The 19,442-nt window shown below is 54.2% G+C and overlaps 1 protein-coding gene across 6 annotated transcripts in view; it reads right to left on the bottom strand.

The window, feature by feature from the left end:
• Positions 1-747: 747 nt before the first annotated feature.
• Jade2 (jade family PHD finger 2) overlaps positions 748-19,442 on the bottom strand; it is a 52,529-nt gene continuing 33,834 nt past the window's right edge. For all 6 annotated transcript variants that reach the window (XM_052757923.1, XM_052757921.1, XM_052757924.1 and 3 more), the window contains 6 exons: positions 18,010-18,177; positions 16,169-16,285; positions 14,596-15,060; positions 9,451-9,568; positions 6,376-6,507; positions 748-5,347 (listed from right to left, as the gene is read on the bottom strand). In XM_052757923.1, coding sequence (XP_052613883.1) covers positions 4,533-5,347; positions 6,376-6,507; positions 9,451-9,568; positions 14,596-15,060; positions 16,169-16,285; positions 18,010-18,177 — 1,815 coding nt within the window. In that variant the 3' untranslated portion in view covers positions 748-4,532. The remainder of the gene's footprint in view (positions 5,348-6,375; positions 6,508-9,450; positions 9,569-14,595; positions 15,061-16,168; positions 16,286-18,009; positions 18,178-19,442) is intronic.

Raw genomic sequence — 19,442 nt, 5'->3', positions numbered from 1 at the left:
CATGTGGAGGTCAGTGGACAACTGTACTCGGATTACAAGCACACCAGGTCCATCTTTTTAAAATCTCAGATGACAGACATCTCGCCAGCATCCCTCCCAAACTTGCTATGTATTAGGATGACCTTGAACTTCCCATTCTCCCACCTCCACCTAAGTGCTGGGGTCACAGGCACATGCCACACCAATTTCTATTGGTTCTTTGGGTCTCCACTGGGAGGCTAGGTGGGCACAGCACCTTAGCAGTATGTGGTCAACATACCAACTATGAAGGGAAGGAATGATGCCACTTCCTCAGAGGCACCCTCCGTGTTCTGTGTCTGTCTCCACTGGACCGGAAGTCCTCAGCCAGCACCAGAAACCGTTTCCTAGACACGGCAAGGAGTAGGGGCTGGCCAACAATGAAACATAAGCCTACGCAGAATTCTCTACTGATTCTGGAAAAGACCCTCCCACACTTTTCAGTAGGCGGCTGGAGGTAGTGTCGGAGCACGGGAACCCTGCCTTTGATGTGGTACTTTACCTCTTACCAGAGTTGTGATTTTGGGTTACCCCTTCATCCTTGACCCTGGATGCCAGGGGCTAACACTGAAGATCAAAAAGGCTCCCTTAAGGCACTGTCCATGGTGTGCTGAACATCTGCAAGCGCCACTGGAACTCAGGACTCTTGCTGAGCATCGTGTTGTAGGCATGCAACAGGACTCCTAGGTCTCCGACCCACCCAGGGCAACAGAACCGCACAGCAGCCAGCACAGAAAACATCGCTTTATTAACTGAATTGCCAACACAAGAGGAGTGCAGTGGGCTCCTTAGATGTAGACCCTGGCGGGGGCTGCAACCCAGAAGTCCCAGTGAGTGAGCAGGACAGGACAGGGCAGGAAACTATGCAGCAGCAGCAGCAGCAGCAGCAACACAATCATGCAGGGCACAGTGGGCACTGGCCACGCGGGAGTGACCGGACATTCTATTGCTCGTTAAGGGTTGCGAACAAGGACAATGTACAAAAAGGAGAAATAGGTCTTTGCAGTAATGAAAAATACATTTTTCTCTACAAAGGAATCTTCTCTAATACAAGAAAATAAATATTGCAACATAAGCCAAAAATAATTTAAAATTGCTCTTTTCAATATATTTTCAATATTTCTCTTGTATATTAACAAATGGCACATCACTTTCTTTGAAACAAAGACAGAAGGTGTCTCCTCCTGTGACATTCATATCACCCTCCCCACCGCCACCCCCAAGTGATTCGGATGGAGCACAAGTGTGCATCCGCGAGGGAAGGCGGCAGGAAAGGCCTTAAAGAACAACCAAATGTCCCCGACTCCAATACCTCTGGCTCTTCGGCCAATGTGGCCAGCTAGGCCAAGGGCACGGCAGAGTAGCCTCAAGGACCTTACTACAGAGATCACATATTGTTCCGCAGAGCTTCCGGCACGGGCACAGGTTGACCATATGTGGCACTGGCGAAGAAACCCCAAGTCTAACCTGCTGCCCACGTTCCTGTAGAATCAGGCAGTTGACTCTCTAGAATCCCTAGCAAGTCCCATAGGGTGTCTGTGCATGCACACATATGTGCACAGCGGCTCTGTTCACACACACACACACACACACACACACACACACACACACACACACACACCACACAGAGTCCAACACTGATGCCCAGGAACCTGGGTGTGGCTGGTTTCTCCAACAAACCTGTGGCCCTTACATGGCAAAGACTCTCATACCATTTACAGAGCCCATTTGATAAAGTAAACGAGCATTCTATCTTTTTTCTTTACTTGTTTCAAAATACACTTAATGATACACAAAAATACTTTCCTTGCACATTAGCCTGTGTCCTGTGATGAGAGGGAATGAGGTGGAAGGCAGCCAGGGTTGATGGGAAGGGTACAATAGCCAGAATGAGAAAGGAGTCCTTTCTGCCTCCCTAAGAGGGGTAGTAGATGTGGGCAAGAGAACCGCCTCTGGCCTGGAGAAGGTGCCTTGGTCAGAGTGTGGCAAAGCCATCTATACCATGGATAGTGGTCTGGGAGGAACTAAGGGGAGAGGCTAACGGGATGTCCTCATCCTCCTGCAGCCTGACGGACATCTTAGAAGTGGAGACAGCTGCCTGATGAAGACTGCCATAGGGCTCGGCCTAGTGAAGGGGCCTACTAACCAGCCATAGTAACAGACGGCTGAGTTTCATGGCAGGCAGGATCTAGTGGATAGAGTCCAAAGCAGGCACCAACTTCCAAGACGCCCAGAACCAAGGCCAAAATAAGCAGAGGCTCCCTAAAGCGCCTCACATGCCTGCCCAGTCCAGGTCCCGAGGGGAGAGTGCCAGCAGCCCAGAAAAAGGGGTTGGATTCACTGCACTCATCACTAACGTCGACTCACAGAGCCCAGCCCCTGGCCCAGGGTGGAACAGAGTGGTCAGGGCCATCTCCTCCCTCAGCCCTCAGTGTTTGGTTGTTCTTTAAGCCCCCATGCCCTTTGCGTCCCACAGGTCAGACCACCAGGCAATCCAGCAGACGAGGTTGCGACCCGAAGTGACCCAAAGCACAGGGGTAAGGAAGGTCTGTTCAAAGGCAGTAAACAAGAGACTGGGCGGGGGATGCTCACACTGACTGCGCTGTCACCACTACCAAGACCAGCAGGCAGACTAAGTCTATGTGGTAGCCGATGCCATCCCGATGCCCAGGATCCTTGGAGTCCACCCCACGCCCTCGGAGTCCATTTGAATTAGACGTGTTTGTCCAATCCACCAAACTGAAGTCATTATCTTTGCTTCTGATTCTGCTCAAACTCACTGTCGTACCTTGAAAGTTTTGGAGTCGAGGTGGGTGAAGGTCCTGTGTATTTGCTCTTTATGTATCTGTGTGGTGGCAATGGGGGAACCACGCTGGATTCACAGTCAGGATTCTTCCCCCCCAAAGTGGGGGGAGTACTCAAAGTTTAGGACCACACTCACAGCGGCCCAGCCCAGGGACCATAAACCAACAGCAGCAGCGGCGGCGGTGGCGGCGGCCTCGGCCTCCTCCTCCTCCTCCTCCTCCTCCTCCTCCTCGGCCTTGGGCCCTTCTCTGTAGATGTGTGCAATAACGGAGTCTCGGAACTCTGGTGCTAGCCAACTCCTTTGAAAAGGAAGTTCATGTTGACAGTTGTCAGGTCTGAGCTGGGCTGTGTATTATGGTCAAAATATTCTTTGGCATTCTCAGGATGATTCGACTGGTTCACTGGACTTTTGCAAGGTTCTGGTTGGAGAAGTTCTGGCTTTACCAGTGGTGGAAGTGACCCAAGAGTAATTCGTAAAAGAAAAAAAAAACCAAAAAAACCTTTTCACGGAATTCCTTTGTTCCCTGAGCTATCACCCTGGGGCCACTCCATCAAAACTCTTCAGACCGACCTGGGGACTTGGAGGTGGGGGGGGGGGGGACTGGAGAGGGAGAGGAAAGGGGGTACAGCAGGGAGGGGAAGGGGGTTAAGGCGCCAAGGGACAGAGGAACACAGGACAATCCAGCAAGACTTCAACCAGCCCCAGCAGGCCAACACTGGCCTGCCCTGGGCCCCGGGATCCCACGACACTTGTTGGAAGGATGTTTCCAGAAGGAAACCAATGAGGAAGCTCATCTCTTAGCAGGACTAGGAAACTTCAAAAGGCAAACGGTCTGGTCTGGCCAGCTCCACATGGAGAGGGCCAACTGTGGCCGAGACTAGCCCCAAAGGAAGAAAAGGAAGTTGAAGCCCCGGAGTGGTTCTCTGCAGTGGGCTGATCTGAGCCCCAAGCCCCGGGCTGGGCGCTGGCCCTCCCTTGGAGCCTTCCACCTGGATAGGTGGTTGGCTGTTTAAGGAGTCCCCTGAGTAAATAGCACAGCTCAGGAAAGATTCTGGGAACCACTTCCCAGAGCTGCTCGGGCTGGGCACTGGCAGGGACAGAGCAGCAAGGGAGGGGGGTTGCGGGTGGGCGGGCGGGCCTCAGATGTTGCGGGCTATTGGGGAGCCAGCGGGCCCCCTGCACCCCCTCAGTGCTTTCTCATAGAAACTCTTTGTGCTTGTGACAGTGAATAGACTGGCTGGGTATCACTCCTTATACTTCCTTAGGGAATCAGTGGAGTGCAGCAGGACACCCCCCCACCCAAAACGGACCCCAGTACAATCTGGGGGGACAAGGCGGGGCAGGCCCTGGGATGGCCCATCTGCCATGAAATAATGCCCAAACGACAGTCTGTGTCACCCAGTGGCAGCGGGCAGGAGCCCTGAGCTCTCCCTCACCTTGTCTACATCAAGCCAGAAGCCCGGCGATGTTGTGTGGGCTGGGACAGGGTGGCACATGGAACCTGGCGCAGTCCCTGGCCAGGGCCACGGGAGGAATCCTAACGTCCTAGGCCAGCACAGAGGAAAGACAACGGAGTGGAATTCACAACTCTCTCTATATTAAAAATAAAACCACGACAGAGTGGTGGGTCTGGGACACTCAGCAGTTGGAAATGGCAGTTGTGATTGGGCTGAGGCCCTGTGGGAGACCAGGGCAGGGCCCCGGTGAGTTAGGAGGCCAGTACCCCCATGCGAACTACCTCCTCTGCCCCTGCCTCCCTGGAAGCCCGTTGTACCCCGCTGTCCTCTGCTTCTACGTCAGAGTCGCTCATCTCCTCATCAGAGAAGTAGCCATCGGCCTCGGTGTCAAAGTGCAGGCTGACCTTTGGCCTCTCGGCCACAGTAGACGGCAGTCCTGTCCCAGCATCAGACCTAGCACCCGGAGATTTCCGACTGACCTTGATCTCTCGGGGTGGCCGGAGCCTGCCCAAGGGCTTGGGGCTCACCGTAGGGCCAGGCACTTGGACATTCAAGTCGGAAGCCATGAGGGCTGTCTCATCCGGGGTCTCGGAGGCCAGCGGTGGGGGGCTTTCCAGTGCTGCTGGGACAGGACAGTCCCCGGCCGCGGGGCTGGACGGCAAATGAGAAGACGTCCTCCGTGGTGGCTTCCTGGTGGGTGGTCCGTGCATGCCCTTGCCACTGCCAGCATCCTGGGCCCAGGGCTTCTTGGGTGGCTTGTCTGGAGTGGTCCGTGCACTGGGCCCATCCTGAAGTGGGGGTGGTTTCTTTTTGGCAGGCAGGCGAGTGCGGCCTCGGGCCTTCCTGGCAGGGTCACCGGGCCGCAACGAGGGGTCCCTCATGAAGCTGAGTAGCGTCTCCTCATCCTGTAGCAACTCCTCTGACAGCAGACCCGAAGCAGGATCCTCCCGGTGCCCACTGTTCAAAGACCACTCACTCATGGCCATGTCCTCTGCTGTGATCTGCACTGACTGGGCCAGCCAGCTATTGAAGAAAGTGCCGTCGATGGGGAACGAGGTGGACAGACCTGACCCGTGGGAGAGAAGGCGGGTGTGTGAGGCACGTGTACCACCCTTTCAGGTAGCCCAAGACAACCCACCCACCCAGGCAAGCCATCTTGTTCTGTCCACCCCTCCCACAAGGCCACCAAAGAGCAGGGCCAGATACTGTCCCTGCTCACCAGGGTGACCGACCCCAGGACTGGCTTTGCAAATGGTGGTGGAGTGGAGTGGAAAGGAAGCAGTGAGTTCCCTGGTTCAAACACGAAGACTTTCAAAAGCCGTAAGAACAGAGAGGCCACCAGGGGGCGCTGCATCTTTACCGGCAGTCCCCTCAGCAGCTTGAAGGAAAGCATATGACAGAGATGTCTCCCTGAAACAGGGTGGCCAGGACCAGCTTCAGCTTTGGACCCTCTTTTACTGAAGGCTACTGTGACAGTGACTAGTGGGCCTGCTGTCACTCCTCTTGGTCTCTGGGTGGCTCAAGAAAGGTCAGCTGGGGTTGAGTAAACAGCCCACGGGGGCGGGGGTGTGTGTGTGTGTGTGTGTGTGTGTGTGTGTGTGTGTGTGTGTGTGTGTGTGTGTGTGTCTGTCTGTCTGATAGGGTAGAACAGGAGCAAAGACTTCTTGCAGTCTTCCCCTCCCAGCAGTCGGTCAGTCTGTCTGTCTGTCTGATAGGGTAGAACAGGAGCAAAGACTTCTTGCAGTCTTCCCCTCCCAGCAATCCTCTCTGTCTGTCCGTCCGTCTGTCTGTTTGATAGGGTAGAACAGGAGCAAAGACTTCTTGCAGTCTTCTCCTCCCAGCATGGCGCTGATTTCTAGGGACCTCTGGGAGGACCCAGCACTCTGGCCAGGACAGCTTCTGAGCTGGCAGAACTCAGTCTCCATCCAGCTAGACTGTCTTGGGATCTCAGGTGACAGGAGGCACCTGGAAGAGGAAGGGCCTAAGTGTCTCTCCTCTGAGAAGGCCAACTCTGCTTTATGCTACTGGCTCCCTATGGCATGAAGCTGAAAGGGAGGTTGGTGTCTACCAGGCTGCAGTGGCCCCTTCACTTACCCAGCTGCCCCAGGACAGACTCTGGCACGGCCTTTATTTTCTCTTTCTTCTCAGGGCTGCTACCCTTGGGGCCCTCTCGGCCTTTCCTCTTCGAGTCATTCTTCCTGCCCTTTGCTCTCCTCCCAGAAGGCTCTGTGTTCGAGAAGGAGAGGGTTAAACTTGAGGGGCAGCCCAGGGGTCCTCCATCAACTGTGTCTGTTCTCCATGGCACCAAGGTCACAGTCAGTGTGCCAGACACAGGGGGAGCTGGGGTAGAACAGAAGGTAACCGCCCACAGCTCTACGAAGGATCTTCGGGTAGGCACAGGCAGTCCTTGTGACTTGGACTTTAGTGTGGCCTATGAAACTGACAGTCCTTGGAGAGTCCTGGTGGGTGGAAACGGGGACTGGATATTATAGAGACAGGACAAGGAGCTAGACACAGGGCAGAAAAGCATCATCTGGGGGTAAGCGGCTTAGGTTTGGGGCCTGACGCCACAGCCAAGCTCCTCCTGGCCTGCTTGTGCAGCGAGGCAGGAGACGGGAGGTTCCAGTTTCCTATCTGGTTCTCATGTCCCTTCGTCCAGAAAAGAAGGGTCCCCAGCTCCTCAGCAGAGATAGGAGGGCTCCCTGAACAATGTTTAAAAAAAAGATGGAAGGCATACCCTGAGCTGTTCTCAGTCCCTAGAGTCTTTAGCTGGACCTCAGTCTCCTTGCCTGTAACATGGACCCCAAGTCCAACATCCTAAGGCCCCAAGGCATCCCATGTCCCATCTTGGTTACCCTGCAGCCTCCTCTAAGCACTTCCCTCCCTCAGACGTGTCCACTTCAAGCAGGGTTAAAGCAGTCTTCTTCAAAGATGTACTGCCCCGCACAACGGTGCTTTCTCCTCCCCAGGACAAGGAGCTGCAGAGTCTCCAGACCCTACAGGGTGTAGGCCCTCTGGTGTATAGGATACTGTGCCCAAAAGTGCTACTCCTGCCTCAATACCCTCAGCATCCTTGAACACAAGGACTTTGTGTGGACTTTGGGGTTTTTAGGAAGACACGTGTGTGTGGCCTCCTCCAAGTGCCACTGTGTCCTTCTCAATACCTCTGGCCCTGTACCGCCACTGCCCGCACATCCTGGGATACTACTTTACTTTCTCGCTCCAGAGAGCAAACTGTACGTGGGCAGGAAAGGTACTCTGGAGGCTACAGAGCTACCAATTCCACAAGGCCATGCCCTGTCTGACCTCTGTAGTTCGCAATAGTGATTTCTTTTCTTTTTGCCTTTGATTATGCTGGGTTAAATTCCCAGCACCCATATGGTGGCTCATGACCATCTTTAACTCCAGTTCCAGAAGATCTGATGCCCCTTTTAACCTCCACAGGCACCAGGGACACACGCAGTGCATGCACAGATATGCAGACAAAACATTCACACACATAACAAACATAGATAAGAAAATGGTTCTTAGCCAAGGCAGCCTTTAATCCCAGCACTCAGGAGGCAGAGGCAGGTGGATCTTCAAGTTCAGCGCCAGCCTGGCCTACAGAGCAAGTTCCAGGACAGCCAGGGCTACACAGAGAAATCCCGTCTCAAAAAACAAAAAGCAACAACAAAAAAAGAAAATGGTTCTTATATAGTGGGGGGTGGTCTCAAACTTATGTGGCTGTGGATGACCTGAAACTCCTGATCCTTCTACCTCTACCTCCCAAGGTCTAGGATTACAATGTGCACCAGAACACCTGGTTCTATGCAGTGCTGTGTATCAAACCAGGGCTCCATGCGTGTTACGTGAACATTCTATCAAGTAAACTCTATTACCAGCCCCTAAGGGGCCAGAAGAGGGCGCTGGATCCTCTGGAACTGGAGTTACAGACAGTTGTGAGCCACCATGTGGGTGCCAGCAATTGAATCCAGATCCTCTGGAAGAACAGCCAGTGCTCTTAACCCATGAGCCATCTCTCCAATTCCCCTTCCTCTTTTTTTTTTTAATTTAAATTTCCTTCCTTCCTTCCTTCCTTCCTTCCTTCCTTCCTTCCTTCCTTCCTTCCTTCCTTCCTTCCTTCCTTCCTTCCTTCCTTCCTCCGTCCCTCCCCTCCTCTTTGACAGGAACTCACTATGTAGCACAGGCTGACCTTGAACTCGAAATTCTCTGGCTTCAACCTCTTAGGCACTGGGTTCACGGGTATGCTCCACCACACCTGGCTTCCATGAATGTTAGTAACCTCAAAGGGTAGAGGGAGCAGCTCAGCTGCAGAGAAGGGGGCAGTCATTCCCTCTAATGGTGCCGTGCCCCCTCCTTCATCATTCACGGCCCAGAGTGACCCCCCAGGCAGAATTGGCAGCGGCAGCCCCCATCACCACAGCTCTCTCTACCTAGGCGTTTCTGCTGCACATGCTCAATATTTGAGCGTGATGGCGTGTGTATGGGGGTGCTAAGCATGTCTTCCAGACTCCATGGCTAACCAATGCAATCCATATCAAGGCCTTTGCCCCTGGTTTCTAGGTCTGCTAAATACATGTTATACCCAGAGAAAGAAAGAGAACAAGAAAACACAGCTGATCCCAGCCTTAATCTCATCACATGAGACCATCTCTACGCAGCTGCCTTCCTGAGGACTGAACCCCAGGCACACCAGGGTTCGGGGTTCAGGTTCAGTGTTCTGCCTGCATGTATGCCTGCATGCCAAAAGAGGGCACCAGATCTCATTACAGGTAGTAGTGAGCCACCATGTCATTGCTGGGAATTGAACTCTTGACCTCTGGAAGAGCAGCCGGCGCTCTAAACCTCTGAGCCATCTCTCCAGCCCACTCCTGCCTGTCTCGAGCCCAGCAGACCCAGGAAAACTCTGGATCTGCACCTGTCCTTGTGCAAGCTAAGCCACTGTTGATGGAACTGGGCTATGCCAGGGAACCAGTGGTGCCCGTGAGGGCAGGCTTGACCACAGTCCAGACTCTGGCTCCGAGTCTACTACTAACACAATCAGGGCCTTGACGGGGTCTCATATGGACCTGATGACTGCAATGGTGGTGAGAAGGGTCGGGAGGATGGCCCAGGCCCTTCCAGGCCCCACAGACACGCCTTCCCAGCAGGAGGTGCTGTGCCTACCTCGACACAGATCTTGCTCCATAAGTTTCATCTGCAGGTGGAAGATCTGCTCCTGGAGCTTACAGATGGAATGCTTCGTTCTCTCACGCCTTGTCACCATGTAGCACAGGTTCCTAACCTGCAGAGACGTAAGAGAGATTGCTCACCTTACTCCTTGCCACCCATCCCAGACCCGCCATCTCCAGGAGCCTTGTTGCTAGAGAAAGTGGGGTTTTGAACATGGGCCACCGCGGCGGTCTCTGGTCTCATCTTGGCAACCCTCTCGTTCCTGTCCAACACCTGCCTTTCCCAGCAAAGCGACTCTTCAGATACAAGCATCAGGGTAAAACCCAGCACCCGCCCCAAGGCACCAGCGAGCGGCCCTGTACTTTCAAATGAGCACAATCTGGCAGAATAGCTTTCCCAAGTCTACCTACTGCACCAGGACCTGAGGCAGGCCTCTGCCACTCCCACCAACGCTCCTGTACCCACATCGACACAATGCCGTACTTTATAAAGGACAGCAGCCTCTGAGTCCCTCAGGCCAGCCAGGCAGAGTCCCTACAGTAGGCTCTGAAGCCATCTGGCTTAGTCTACAGGACAGGTGCACATTCTTCAGGCTGTCTGGAAGCATCTGAGGTGGACCTGTCGGTGCCTGTGCAGGGTGCCACCCCCCCACTGACTACTGTTCTCACACACTTCTGGGGCCGAGGCCAGGCTTCAGCCCTTGAGACAACTCCCTTGGTCTGGCATTTCCTTTGGGCTCCGATGGAGCTTTCCAGAAACAGGGACAGCTGTTCCTGACCGCAGCTGTTCAGCTTGAATCCTATTCCCACCAAGGTCTTTCTTCACCTAGTCCCCAGTTGGTCTTTGGGTCTTAGCTAAGTCTCTCTGTCCTTAAGCTGCCTGGAGTGGCCTTTAATTCAGAACCCCTCCTTCTAGCTCAAGGGAGTATAACCAGATCTCTGTCGGGTATGGCCTTCCTCCTTTCCTGAGACTAGTTGTGAAGAGGATTCTAGAAGATCCAGTCCAGCCTACAAGCATCAGCAGGATGGATTCAGTATGGACTCTCCTGGGACATTCCATGTGTATACTCCCCACCTGAGCTGTGAACACCAGGCCACCACGGTCCACACATCACTGACCCCAGCTTTACCAATTCCCACGTCCAGCCCCTTCCTCAAGGGATAGCCCTGGATTTTGACCACTTGGTACCAGCCTGGGACCCTCTTACCATGGCCCACCTTCCAACCAACCTCCTCTCCACAACCCTACCTGCACACCAGCTTGGCTCAGAGGAATCTGTAGGCAAGCAATTCCGGTCAGGGTCTCTTTCTTTACAGAGCCTGCCACCCAGCAAGGCAGAGATCCTGACCAGGTGGCCCTGACCCAAGACTAGAGGATTGCCAGGCTTCCTGGATAAAGGGACAGCTAAGCCCAGCAGGAGGCCTAGCTAGGCCCTGTGGGGACAATGTAATGGAGCAAGGGGAGGCAAAGCCAGGCAGCAGGGGGGGGTGGGTGCGGTGGGGGGGGTGGTCCTATTGCGCCAAGGAGAGTTGTGGCGGCTGCCCGGAGCCTCCACCCACAACTGACCCATCAGTAAGTACATTTACAGCAGTCTTTCCTTGTGACTGACACCAACTCCCTTCACAGCCCAGTTCTGTCCATCCCCCAGCCTTTCACAGGGACAGTAAAACCATCGCTCAGCAATGCTCTTGAAATGCAAATCAGACCACTTCCTGGCGGACTTACACCTTCCAGGGCCTCTATATGGGTTCAATTCCCCAAGATTTCCTGCTGGGAACCTCAGAATGAGACATAAGGTCTCAGAAGATAAAATTAGCCAAGATGAAGTCATCCTGAGTTAGAGTGGGTCCTTTCTCCAATTGACTGGTGTCCTTACACAGGGCTGAATGAAAACAAAGGGCTGGAGAACGGGGTGGTGGCAGAGGTGGAGAACAGAGTGACTGGCCACCAGCCAAGTGCTGTTAAGGATTTTGGCAAGAGACCCCCAATCTAGGGACTGAGAAGAGACCCCCAATCTAGGGACTGAGAAGGAGGCAAGTGGCGCCGTCCGCAAGGGACAGGGTCCACTTCCCACTGGTCCTCTTCTGTCCTTCGGAGCGGCAGCCGGGGTGGGGCTCCCACAGACTCATCTCAGGGCGGCCGGGTGACTGAGAGCCCCTGCCACCCTCTTGGCTCCCACACAAGGTCCGTTCAGTCTCTGGAATAACTCACGTAGCAAGAACCACAGCCACTTCCCTGCAGGGACAGTGGTTGACAGCCAGCGTGGTTGCTAGGGGACATGAGCTGGCATTTGCAGGGCTGATGTCCACTACTGCAATTTTTCTGTCAGCCGTGAATAACTCTGGAGGCTGCAGTGGCTGTGCCCATCCACACTGCCTGCCAAGGTCCAGACCTGCGGCTGAAATTTGTAGGAAAGCACATCGTCTGGGCTGGCCATAAAATCAATTTCATGCCGGTGGCAGCCCCGCTCCTGAACCATCAGAGAAGAGGCCCGGGCTGAAGCACCAGGCCTTGCTGCTCTCTGGAGCCCACTCTTGGGACTCAGGCTTCACCCTCTGCTAAGAGCTGAACTGCTTATGGAGCCAACAGCAGCAACATCAACCTGCAGTGGGCTGGAGTAAGGGGGCTCATATTCCTGTATCCCAGTACTTGAGAGGGTGAGGCAGAAGGACTGCCGCGAGTCTGAGGCTAGCCTGGGCTACAGGGTGAGTCTTAACCTCAAACAAAATAAAACAACCGACAATGGAGATCACTGTCCTTATGTGACCCCAAGGCCAGTTGGATCCTTACTTCCATTTCTTGGAAAAGGAAACAGAAACAGTTACAGAACTGGGGGCGGGAGTTGGGGGGGGGGGGGCACTAGAATCAGTAAACGGCCAGACCACCCAGGACCTCTAACTCCAACATCATCCTGCACCTTCACTCAGAAGCAGGTCCAAGCTGGCCTGGTGCCCAGTCAAAGGCTGGGTACTCTCTCAGCTATTGGCTCTAGGCCATGGTCAGAGACGGGGCCTACTAGCCAGGCCACTGCCACCAGGCGGCTTTGCAGAGAACCTCCCCCAGATATTCATAGGTTTGTCACCAACATGTGGTCCTGTCCTGGGAGGGCCTGGGCTGGGTGCCAATGGTACCTGACAGTTTGCTTCTTCAGCCCTGAGGCTTCTGGGAAGCAGTTTAGACAGGGGCTCCCGTCGAAAGTCCCCAAGAGACTTCACAGAGTTCCAAGTAGGCTCTCACACTTGTTTCTAGACGCTTAGATAGGTGTCACCTGCCCTTGGAGGGGTCTGTGGCAGCTCTATCTGCCCTGAGCCTTTGGAGCCTGGCTGACTAGCTTGCTGGCATGCCAGCCCTCACCAGCCAGCCTCAGATAGCAGCCCCTGGACCAGCTGACACCCGGGGTGGAGGATGGAGGGGTAAGAGGAAACATTTGCTTAGGAAAAGCTACAGAACTGCCAACAGCCAATATTGCTTTTTCTGACCCTCACCACCACCCTCGAATTCCAAAGGCAAGCTCCAGCCCAAGGACAGGAAGGCTTCCTACCCGTTCCTCCTCCTGAGCCCCATGGGCTGCGCCTGCCTCCAGGGCAGGGAAGCTCTTCCTCGGGAAGCTAGGTCAGGTGGGGGCCACCATGGGGCTGGCCAGCACAGACCATGATGCAACATCTGCTAGGTCCTTTGGGAAGCAACAAGAGGAAAAGCATTCTGCACTGGAGACCTGGGGGTGTGGACTTGGAGGCCCCAGGACAACCCTGGAAGGAGCTGCGGTCTCCTTGTGACAGGAGGCTGAACTGTCCAGGCCACGGTGGCTGCAATGCAACCCGCTTTCCCCTCTGCCCTGGCTGGACCGGGGACATGTGATTCTTGCCACACACAGCCTTCTGACCTGGTGACGGACTTAGTGGCTGTCAGGCAGTAAGTTCCCTCTTGGGCCACCAGGGTCATTTCTCTCTTACCCAGGCCCCAGGGCAGATGTGTGGAGAACAGGGAAGCTGAATTCAGTCACTGCCACCCGCCACAGCACATCACTTGCTTGGGTGTCCCACCCATTTGACAGACGGGCTCACTGAGGCACAGATAAGAAAAGCAGCCAACCATGAAGTTCCCCTGAGGCTTCCAATGAGGACTGCTTCCTAACACAGCCCAGGAAGAGGCCACATGTTACCTGGATTCATGAAGGACACCGTGACATAATTCTACAGTTCTCTGGACCCTAGAATTTTATGTTCAGAAAGGAGACGCCAGAGCAGCTCCTGGGTTCAGAGGAATGGTTTTCAGATCCAGACATGTCACCTCCCTCAGCCCCATATGTACCACCACCTGGGACACCAAGCCACACCTCTATCCTGTCTCCCAGAACAAAGATGGAGGTGTGCGTGGCTCATTCACCCAGGCCAGGCCTGGACTAACTCTTTGCGGGATGTGTGATGTCATGTGTCATCTATTCCTCGTTTCTTGTTCTCTGCCTGAAAGTCCATGGGCGTCACATCCACCACTCACTCCTGCCTGCCCAGTTCTGGCCAGCACAAGCTTGCTTGGTAACTGGACAATTCCTGCTCTCAATACCTCAGGACAGAGGCATCCTGGGTAACACTGGCTCCTGCAGTCCCGGTCATCGTTCTCAGAGGTCAGAAGGGGGGCTGAAGGCAATGGCTGCCAGTATCCTTCCCTCCTGTCCCTATAGGCCACCTTCACCCAAGGCCTGAGAAAGAGCTGGAACAAGAGAGATTCAAAAGGTGTGTGATGGCACATGTCTTTAATCCCAGCACTCGGGAGGCAGAGGCAGGTGGATCTCTGTGAGTTCGAGGCCAGCCTGGTCTATAGAACAAGTTCCAGAACAGCCAGGGCTACACAGAGAAACCCTGTCTCAAAAAGCATCCCCTCTGAGAGAGAGACAGAGAAGAAGAAGAGGAGGAGGAAGACGAGAGACGGAGGGAGGGAGGGAGGGAGGGAGGGAGGGAGGGAGGGAGGGGGGGAGGGGCTGAGACTCAAAGACCAAGAGTTGGCAGGGTCTGTCTGTGAAGCATCTGTCATCCTATAGTGTCTTCTAACTGGCAGCCTTCATGCCCCTGAGTCCTGGCTGCCCCTAGGCAGGGCACATGGAGTAAGAAGCAAGGCCTCTTACCCACCAGGGCCACTTACCCTCTCCAGGTCCTGCCGCAGGTGGGTGAAAAGCTTCAGGCGGCGATAGAGGACATCCTGCTCCTGCTGGGCCAGGTTGTCCACCTCATCGGTCTTGGGCGTCAGCAGCGGCTGGTTAGCATTGGCCCTCCTCTTCAGCTTCCAGTACTGGTAGATGAAGTCGACCAGTGCTTCCGCCAGGTCCAGCCGTTCGGCCACCTCGGCCGGCTCCACCAGCTCATAGAAGTTTTCTTCTAGCTGCTGCAGCCGCTGCTTGCGTAGGGTCACCTTCTCCAGGTCCTCGATGGCCTGGCTGGGCTCCGCAGGCTCGGAAGCAGGCTCGTGCCGAGGGCCCCCTTCACTGTGCTCCTGGCAGAGTGACTTGAACTTGACCTCATCGTTGTCGGCTAATATAGTCCGCATTTCCAGACCGCGGTCGAAGGCGCATGTGACGTGGAATGCTGTGATGCAGGAAGGCATGGAACACTGGGGAGAGGAGAAGGACAGTGTCAGGCACTAAGGGAGCCCCGGGAACCACGGAGGGGTTCATCGAGGGCACGGGGGAAGCACACAAGGCTGGGGAGACCCTCCAACAGCCCACGGCGCTAAAGGAGCTTTGGCAGGACAAACAGGAGCCCCGGGGCAGCTGGAAAGGTAACAGAACAAACCCCAGACACCCTGAGGGAGACAACCACCAGGTGGTGACTCTCCTGGGGACAAGATGCACTGTCCTGTGGGCTATATGACTTTGGGATTGGGGGGGGGGGGCTGACGAGGGTCACAGCCTTCTTTATTACGTTGTCATCAAAGCCAGGAGCCTGCCCAGGTTCTGCTCTCTGGGAGCAGCTAAATCCCTGCCTTCTCTTGTCCGAACAGCTTACAAGTGGACCAACCCTCCCAACCTTGGCTGGGGACTGGACTGCAGGAACCAGTTTGTCAACAGTATACCCAACCTAGGTACCACTGCCAGAGCATCCAGAGCCCTTCTGGAGGGCTGATAAATGGGGTGGAGGCCTATTTGCAAGGTCACCCGTGCTCCTGGGGGAGATGAGAGGGACAAAGGTGGTCTTCCACCCCCACAGCATAGACCAGAAGCACCGCAACCCCTGCTTTGTGGGAAAAGCAAATCCACAGCTCCCTCCAAATCGGGATCAGAACCATGGGGCTTGTCTAACGATCACCAAGATGGGAGTCATCATCACAGGTAGACCCGTTAAGTCCGTCTTGTGTCAGGAAGGCCCATTTGCTGAGCTGGAGAGGAACTTAGATCTCCATCCTCTCACATATCAGGGCTGCAGTCTCAAGGGCCAATGTATCATTCTTCAAGCCCAGAGACACCTGCTCTTGTGGGGCAAGCAAAGTTCTTAGCACTCCATGGGTGGGGTCTGTCCCTATGCGTTGGAGGCCTGGGGATAAATGAAATGTACCTTCCTGATGGGTGTATGCTCCAAGCATGACTCCGGTTCTGAGCCTCTCAGGCCCATCAGAGGTGCAGCCACAGGGGATGGTGGTTAACTAGTGGTGTTTTAGGTAGCCCATGTGCATGTCTGGTAAGAAGCAGGCTCAGGGCAGCAGGAAGAAGCAGGCCACCTACCTGGATGCAGGTGCCCGTACACTCTTTGCAGAGGCTGCAGGACAGGGCCCAGCGGCTGGTTGGAATATGTGAGATCTTGGTAATGGGCTCCATCTTCTCTGGACAGCCGATGCTGACCTGGGCAGAATACAGGGAGCTGCATCAGTGCCCACATGGGAAGCTGTCTGCTGTAACCAGGTAGTGAGCAGACAGAGCCGTGGCTGAACTCACAAATCCCAAGTCCTCCCTGAGCTTGGGGTCTGAGTTCCCCGGCCTGGGCCAATCAAGTATCTGTTCACTTGGATCTAGCCCCAGAGTGTGTAAGAACGTAGCTGGCTAAGAGAAGCGTGTGCCTGGGAGTGTAGGCTCTGAGACAGAGGTGCATGTGTGCACGTATGTTCATGTATGTCACAGCTCAGGTGTGGAGGTCAGAGGACAACTTGCAGGATTCAGTCCTCTCCTTCTATCACGTAGGTCCTGGGGATTGAACTCAGGTTGTCAAGCTTGGCAGCAAGCGCCTTTTACCTGCTGAGCCGTCTCGACAGCCCCCAAGGATGGGGTCCTTAATAGGTCAGTCTGCCTCTGTTGTAACCAGGAGAGAGGGCACCGAGAGGCAGTCCTAGTGTTCAAGATGCAGATTTGACACACAAATAACCACGACCCCAAGAAGGGTAAGGTGGACCCCAGTGGGAACCTCTGGACTGAGAATCAGAAGGGGAAGGGTCACATGCTGACGGGGTCTCTCTCCTAGCTTGTTTCTAGGCACCAACAGCAAGGGACCGGTGTTTCAATACAGAAGAACTGAGCAACCCTGGTGAATTGTAGCATCTCACATTTAAAAGAAAATGGGCCGGGCGGTGGTGGCACACACCTTTAACCCCAGCACTCGGGAGGCAGAGCCAGGCGGATCTCTGTGAGTTCGAGGCCAGCCTGGTCTACAGAGCAAGATCCAGGACAGGTACCAAAACTACATGGAGAAACCCTGTCTCAAAAAAACAAAACAAAACAAAACAAAAAACCGCAAAAACTAAAAACAAAAACAACTAGCAAACAGTCCAGGAATTTGTATTTTCTGGGGCTAGAGAGATGGCTCAGTGGTTAAGAGCACTGGCTGCTCTTCCAGAGGACCCGGGTTCAATTTCCAGCACCCACATGGCCGCTCACAACTGTCTGTAACTCCAGTTCCAGGAGACCTGACACCCTCACACACACAAATGTGCACATTAAAAAAAAAAAATACAAATGGATGGCCACTGTGGGCCCAGCCTGCTGTCCATGGCCCTCCCACGTGACCCCAGCCACAGGCTACCTCTGCATCCCAATCCCAGCTATAGGGCAGGCCCACAAACCAACTTCCTGCTGTTACCCTCCAGACTAGGGGATTATCTGTGTCCTGCTTGGTTTTGAGAAGGATATCATACAGCCCAGGCTAGCACTGAACTCAAGATGTAGCTGGTGAAGACTTTGAACCCTTTACCTTCTACCTCCATCCTCCAAGGGCTGGATTTGCAGTACCAAGGCTGGTTTTGTTCTGATTTTAACCAAAGCCTTGTTTCAATGGATCACATAATCTGAGTCCCCCCGCTGGGCTGAAGTCTGGACCTCAAATCATCCCTCCTCCTGAATGTCCCAGTGGCTCGATACTCCACTTCACAACGGAAACTGCACCTGACCTACGACCAGGTCCACAGACTATGTTCCCAGTTATTCCTAGACTTGACTCCCTGAGTCTTCATGGGAGCCCAACAGCCCCTTCCTTCCTGTACTCTCACCTGAATTCTGCCAGGCCCAACCTAAGCTCGCCACACATCCCTTCCCCACGTTCTACTCAGTGAAATCTTCTGCCTCCCATGCCTACACACCTCAGGAATCCACAGGGCACAACTGACGTGTACCCACTTGGTCCCACTTCTGGTAGGCTTCAAGGCTCCTCCTCGCTTGGGGCAGAGCAGGCACTTGGGCTGGACTCCCAGGGCACATGTCCGGCACAGCCAGCTGCCCGTAGGTACCTTGAGGATCCCGTAGCATGCCTGGGAACAGAGCAGGTGGTCATGGATCAGGGCCATCGGCAAATTGGCTATGTCTGGTCAGAGACTTGGCAGTGGTGCCAGCTCTGTCCCCAATACTGGGTGGCAGAGAGTTCCTGAGGGTGTACATTCCCATCCTCTGGTAAAGAGGTGGGGGCTGCTCTCTGCTGGAAGACCTGTGTTAGCCAAAAGTTCCTAACCAGCATGGGCTTTAGGGAGAACCTCAACTGCTTCCTGAATTGAATACAAAAGTGGTTCTAAACCTCCCAAGACCAAGGTCTAAGCTTTCGTCCTTTTTTCTACAGGAGTCTGTGAAAACAGTGACCACCCCAACTTCTCCTGTCATGCCATGGTGGAGGAGACACACATGGACCCAAGAGCTGCTGGGTAGCTAGCTCAAGTCCCTGCTCCTCAGCTTCCCAGGATCTGTCTAGTTCGGCTGTAGTGGGTACATATGCCTCAAAGTTGGGAGCCAGAGTGAGTCCCCTGGCTCCAAGTCAGGTATGGACCACAAGGCCACAGATACAAGGGACCCAGAGCCCCAAGACCCAAGATCAAGAAAGGGGATCTACGGGCTGGCGAGATGGCTCAGCAGTTAAGAGCGTTTGCTGCTCTGCAGAGGAGCCAAGCTTCAGTTCCCAGCACCCACATGATGGCTGACAACCATCTCTCACGCCAATTCCAGGGGATCCAATGTCCTCCTCTGGCCTCCCTGGGAATCAGGCACACACCTAATTCATTTACATACATGAGGCAAAACGCCCCTCTACACAAAAAATAATAAAACGATTTTTAAAAAATAAACAAAGAGTAACTGGACAGGAGAGATGGTTCAGCAGTTAAGAGCATTTGCTGCTCTTTCAGAGGACTGAGTTCAGTTCCCAGCACCCACATCAGGCACTTTCACAACCACCTCTAACTCTAGCTCCTGAGGGATTGGCTGCTTCTGGCCTCCGCAGGCAGCCACTTATACGTGCATAATTACCCACTCCCACACACACTTAAAAAAAAAAAAAAAAGAATAAATCTTATAAAGAAAAGAAAGGGACCCTGGCTTGCTCTGTTACAGTAACAACAGTAAGAAATACTCTAGTGGCCGGGCCTTTAATCCCAGCACTCGGGAGGCAGAGCCAGGCAGATCTCTGCGAGTTCGAGGCCAGCCTGGTCTACAGAGCAAGATCCAGGACAGGCACCAAAACTACACAGAGAAACCCTGTCTCGAAAAACCAAAAAATAAAGGGGAAAAAAAAATACTCTAGCATAGTCAT

Source organism: Peromyscus californicus, unplaced genomic scaffold, assembly GCF_007827085.1.
Source record: "Peromyscus californicus insignis strain IS unplaced genomic scaffold, ASM782708v3 Scaffold_3__1_contigs__length_106647218, whole genome shotgun sequence".
Lineage (NCBI taxonomy): Eukaryota > Metazoa > Chordata > Mammalia > Rodentia > Cricetidae > Peromyscus > Peromyscus californicus.
This window is presented reverse-complemented; position numbering and strand designations above follow the sequence as displayed.